This window comes from Dendrobates tinctorius, unplaced genomic scaffold, assembly GCF_039654945.1.
Source record: "Dendrobates tinctorius isolate UK_male_01 unplaced genomic scaffold, ASM3965494v1 ptg000028l, whole genome shotgun sequence".
Taxonomy (NCBI): domain Eukaryota; kingdom Metazoa; phylum Chordata; class Amphibia; order Anura; family Dendrobatidae; genus Dendrobates; species Dendrobates tinctorius.
This window is the reverse complement of record NW_027361696.1, coordinates 77,671,501-77,677,500: the sequence shown is the minus strand read 5'-3', so window position 1 is coordinate 77,677,500 and position 6,000 is coordinate 77,671,501. Positions and strand designations below refer to the sequence as shown.

Below are 6,000 nucleotides of genomic sequence, written 5' to 3'. Positions count from 1 at the left end.
GTATGTGCACACGCTGCGGATCCGCAGCAGTTCCGCAGACATTGTACAGTACAATGTTAGCCAATGGGATTTCAATTCCGCAGTGTACATACTGCAGATTTTTACGTGCGGATTTGCTGCGGTTTTTAATCCGCAGCATGTCAATTCTGCGGATTCCGCAGCGGTTTGACACCTGTTCCATTGTCCAGGTGTCAATCCGCAGGGGAAACCCGCTGGCAGATCCGCAGGAAAACCGCAGGTCACTTTACCTGCGGTTTTACCTGCAAATCCACACTGAAAAATCCACAGGTGAATCCGCAGAGTGTGCACTCAGACTATGTGCACACATTGCGGATTCGTCTGCAGATCCGCAACAGTTCGGGCACTATTTCCACCTGTTTTGCAATCGTTACACGCCAGTCCTCTTTCGGGCACAGGACATCCACCTCCGGGCACAGGACTGTTCACATCCGACATCAGTTACCATGGATGACTCTGTCAGTGCCAGGCCTATTGGCTCCGCTCTGTCCTGTGCTCTGCACAGCCACAAGCACCGAATCACTCTGGCCGACACACCTGAGACTCACTCAGAACTCCTCAGATCTGACTAACCCTTTCCTGCAGAGTTTTAGCACAGCAACCTGTGGCTTTCGGCCACATGGAAAACCTGGATCCGGAATTTAAAGGTGTGTGCACACGCTGCGGATTCTGCTGCGGTTTTGGTCCTGCGGATCCGCAGCTACATTACCATTAATATCAATGAAAACCGCTATGCAGACAGTGCGGATTTGCTGCGGTTTCAAAACCGCAGCATATCAATTCTTTGGGCAGATTCCGCTGTGGTTTGGCACCTGCTCCATGGCAGGTGTCAAACCACAGGGGAAAACCTTAGAAATACTGCAAATAAACCGCAGGTCTTTTGACCTGCCGATTTACCTGCGGTTTTTGACAAATCCGTGCAGAAAAATCCGCAGCGTGTGCACACACCCTAACAGACTGCAACACTATCATACCGCAATTTGTTTCAAACTCAACATCCAGAGCAGGTTTTCCCTACTTCTGTCTTGGACACTAAAATGTCCAAGACTAACTTTTATTATCAATCTGCATTGTAGTCACAGCTACGCCCGTGACTGCCATGCACACCTATGGCCTTCATACACCTCCGTGCATATCCTGGGGAGACTACACAGCGACCTCCACCTGTGACATGTTACTGTGTCACCATTGCAATCCCAGCTACGCCTGTGACCGCAATGCATTCCCATAGTCTCAATACGCCTCCGTGCGTATCCTGGTGAGAACATACAGCGGTAGGTATGTATGTACACACACATACAGATATAAACAAATGTTTAGTGCCAAGTGGTACATACCGTTAGGTCTTGACGAATCGATTTCAACTGCTCACACGCGAATGCATAGTCTTGTTTTTCTTTAAAGTGCCCTTTAACCATTGTCAAAGACTTGCGCAAAACCTAAGAATCAAGAAAAAGATTTGAAACTGCAAATACAACAAACATTAAAACACATCACACATTTCAGCTACTTCATCTCTGTGTTATGGCCCCAAAAGGACACATTACTGGCACACCTTATAATTGATTTTTAATGTAAATATTATGGAAAAAGCAAAGGAAGTCTTACAGTAACGGGTCGAACGGTTGATGGATCTGGAGCACAAGTCAATCGTAGGTAGGTTTTTGTGATATCTTGTGACGTTCCAACAATTTTCAGCTCGTTCCAGTCCAAGTTACCCAATTCACTTGGATCTAGATTAATCTGCAGCACTAAAGGCTCAATGCGCAGCTTCTTTGGACTGTACCCATGCTGAAACCGCGCTGCACGCTTTTCCTTTTTGAAATCTTTTTCTGGGTCTTCAAAATCCATGGTCATGTTCTTTTTACGATTTCGTTTATTTGAGTTTTGTTCATTCCTATCACAAAAAAAAAAAAAAAAAAAAAAAAAGATTAAAAAAAAAAGATTAAAAAAATAAGGGGAGGGGGACGAGAGTCACATTGGGCTTATATATATAAAAAAAATAGATACTAACTATAAACACATTTTTACAAAGCTATCACAATAGAGGGATTTTTGGTACTCACCATAAAATCTCTTTTTTGGAGCCTTCATTGGGGGACACAGGTAACCATGGGTGTGTGCTGCTGTCGCTAGGAGGCTGACATTAAGCAGAAAAAAGGAAAATAGCTCCTCCTCAGCAGTATACACCCACCGACAGGCACAAAGCACCTCAGTTGGTGTAAAAGCAGTAAAGCAACTAGAACTCAACATATGTACCAACCGAACATCAAATGCACGTAGGCCCAAAAAGCGGTACCAACAATTAGGGAGGGTGCTGTGTCCCCCAATAAAGGCTCCAAGAAATATTTTACGGCGAGTACCAATAATTTCTCTTTCTTTATCGCTATATGGGGGGGACACAGGTAACCATGGGATGTCGAAAAGCAGTGGAGTCCAAAAGCATGGGAGGGTGGGAGCAGAAAAAAATGCAAAGAAAATGGACTTAGGTCGTCCGCTGCGCAATCGCCGCCTGCAGTACCTTCCTACCCAACCCTGCATCAGACGAGGCATGGGTATGAATATTGTAAAACCTAGCAAAAGTTTGCAAGGACGACCAGGTCGCGGCCTTGCAAATCAGTAAGGCCAGTGCCTGATGACGAACAGCCCATGAAGCCCATTACGGCCTGGGTGGAGTGAGCCTTCACTCCAGGTTAAGGCTGTTTGTCCTGAACGCGGTAAGCCTCCAGTATCGCCGAACAAATCCAACGGGCGATAGTGGACTTGGAAACTGGAAGCCCCTTATGACGACCTTCAGAGATGACAAATAGGGAATTGGTTTGATGAAAAAAAGCAGTCCTAGAGAGATAGACTCGAATAGCTCTGCCCAAATCCAGCTTGTGGAGAGACTTCTCCAATGGATGAAACGGGGAAGGACACAGGGAAGGAAGGACAATGTCTTCATTGATGTGAAAAGGAGAGACCACACTTGGGAAGAAAGGAAGGAACAGGTCTAAGAACTACCTTGTCCTACAGACTTGTTCACTGTGTGCATGGCCCATGTATTTGTATTCAATTGGTTTCTTGTTTTTGCAAGATTAGGGAGGTTTCCACCCATCCCTTGTGGGCCATGCACATAAAAGCTGTCTTCTACAGTGCGTTCACATCGGACATTACCTGTCCGAATCCTGCTCATATGGGTACTATACACATGATCAGGTTTTTAAATACATACATCAGTTAGGGACTGCTCTGATATGGGGTTACTTTGACTTTTGGTAGTGGCTTAGTATACATTTTCTGCAAAAACGTATCACCCAAATACCCTGTTTTGTTATCCTTTTACTAGCACTTGCTGAGATTAAGATCCCATGGATCTATCGGAGGATGGTAAGGTGGTGCCAGATGAGCGACACCCAGAAGAAAAAAAGTCTTCACCTGAGAAAAGGAAGCCAGATCCCTCTGGAAAAGGATAGACAGAGCGGAAACCTGACCCTTAGGCTGTGTTCACACATAGCTTTTTTTTTTTTTTTTTTTAGCGGTTTTCCCAATAAACCGCTAAAAATAAGCTTCCCATTCATTTCTATGCATTTTGCACTTTTTGTGCATATTGATGCGTTTTGTACCGCGAAAAAACACTTTGCGGTAAAAAACGCAGCATGCTCATTAATTTCGGATTTTTCCGCGTTTCTGGCCATTTCTATGCGTCTTGAAAACGTGCATAAAAACCGCGCGGTTTCTGGGAAGGGAGTCAGGTTCTCCAGCAGAAATTTTCTGCTAAGTGTGCACATAGCCTTAATGATAGCCTTAATGATACTGAGGGACTGACCAGAGTCGAGACCTGCTTGAGTAAAACCCAGGATAGAAGGAAGGAAAAAAGACATTGGAAACAAGTTCTCCTCACACCACCAGAAGAGGGCATTCCTGTGGTAAACACGCAAGGATGTTGGTTTTCTCATCCTAATCATGGTCTGAATGACCTGGTGAGAAAAACCAGCTTCCTTCAGAACTGCGGCTTCCAACGGCCATGCCATTAAACTCAAACTGAGAACTCTGGTGGAAGAGGGGACCTTGTGAGAGAAGATCTGGACGGTATGGAAGCCTCCAGGGAACGTTCGAAAGCATGTTTACCAGCTCCGCATACCAAGGACGTCTTGGCCAGTCTGGAGCTATGAGGATTACAGGAATCCCTTTGTCTTTATCTTTTTCATGACCCTCTGAATCAAGGGGAGGGGCAGAAAAAGATAAGGCAGCTGAAAAAGGGTCCATGGCCGATGGCCAGTGGATCCCGGGACCTGGCTACAAACAGAGGAACCTTATAGTTCATCCGAGACGCCATGAGGTCAACATCCGGAGTGCCCCACATCTGACATATTTGGTTGAAGATTGATTTGGCTGAGAGACCAGTCGCCTGATGCGAGGCCCTGACGACTCAGGAAATCTGCTGCCCAATTCTCTACCCCTGGAATGTGAACCCCACCAGAGACTGCCGTCGGTGGTGATGAACTGCCACCAAAAAAAGAGTAAGAACCTCCCACTCAGGACTGAGGCGGATAGCATCCACCAGGTCAGGGATTGCCTCACCTTGAGAGGTAGAAGCACAGGTCGGTCTAGCGAGACAGTTCTCTTGTCCCAGGTGGACAGGATGGCCAGCTGGAGGGCGGGTGTGGAACTGGGCGAAGGGCACAGCTTCCATGGAGGCAATCATCTTCCCCAGGACTCTCACATAGGACCGAAGGGGGGAGAGGGACTTGGCACTTTAGGGATCAGATTCCCTCACAGAGGGATGAAAACTTGTCCTTTGGAAGACACGAGCTCGTGTTGTGTCGAACTATATGGCCAGGAATACCAGACGCTGAGTTGGGATCAGGGAGGATTTCTCTGTTGATTATCCAGCCGAGATGGACCAGAGTGTCCAGAAGACTCTGGTCACAGTCTCGGCGGGACAGCGCTTTGATCAGAAGATCGTCCAGGTAAGGGATGAGAATCCCCTTGGAGCAAAGAATGGCTGCCATGACCTTCGTGAAGACCTTGGGGACACACGACAGGCCGAAAGAGCGGGCCGTGAACTGATAATGATCCTCCTGGATCGTGAATGGAAGGAATCTCTGATGCTGCACACAAACAGGAATGTGAAGATAACCATCCTGAATGTCTACAGAGCAAAGAAACTCCCCCGGTTCCATGGAGGCGATCACCGAACGTAAGGACTCCATCCTGAAGTGGCGGATCCGAACGTGGCAATTCAACTGTTTGAGGTCCAAGATCGGGCGGAGCGAACAGTCTTTTTTCGGGACTACAAAAAGGTTGGAGTAGAACACTCAAAACCGTTGGTTCCAAGGAACGGGTACAATTACTCCTTGTTTAGAAGGGAAGAGAAGGCCTGGAGAACCCCTGGGGCTTGAGACGGCTGTTTTGGTGGGTGAGACAAAGAAACATCTTCCTGGCAGGGGGAAGAAAAGTCGATCTTTTAGCCGGACGTAACTATCTCTCTGACCCAGGCGTTAATCACCGACTACCATGCATCCCTGAAGAGAAGCCTGCTTCCCACCCTGGATGGACTTCCAGGTTGGGGTGACCCGTCATTTAGAGGATAACCTGTGATTTCGGGACCCAGAGGGCTTTGAGGAGCAGCACTTAGACCTCCAGTGAGGGGCTGGTTTGAAGGATGGCTTCCTTCTATTCCCTGGAGCAAAAGAAGGGTCCCTGCTGGGAGGAGGTTCCTGAAGAGAAAGGTCGAAAGGACCGAAAAGGCTGTGGTCCTTTTCTGTTGAAGGGACGCTAGCCTAGAACCCTGTAAGGACAGGTTGGTGAGTGACTTTTAAGAGGTAGGGTCTGCATTCCACACCTTCAGGCAAAGGATGCGGTGTATGGCAATGACGTTGCTGCTTGCTCTGGCAGAGCAGGCGGCCGCATCCAAAGAGGCAGTCTGAAGATATTTACCAGCGTGAGCAATCTGGTCTGCCAAATCTGCCAGCTCATCGGAGGAGCTGCCGCTGAGAT

The 6,000-nt window shown here is 47.6% G+C and overlaps 1 protein-coding gene across 2 annotated transcripts in view; it reads right to left on the bottom strand.

Annotated features, from left to right (window-relative positions):
* Positions 1 to 6,000, bottom strand: part of LENG8 (leukocyte receptor cluster member 8) — a 42,700-nt gene that overhangs the window by 14,892 nt on the left and 21,808 nt on the right. For both annotated transcript variants that reach the window (XM_073571019.1, XM_073571017.1), the window contains exons 11-12: positions 1,627 to 1,915; positions 1,356 to 1,457 (exon numbers count right to left, since the gene is read on the bottom strand). In XM_073571019.1, the coding sequence (XP_073427120.1) occupies positions 1,356 to 1,457; positions 1,627 to 1,915 (391 nt within the window). The remainder of the gene's footprint in view (positions 1 to 1,355; positions 1,458 to 1,626; positions 1,916 to 6,000) is intronic.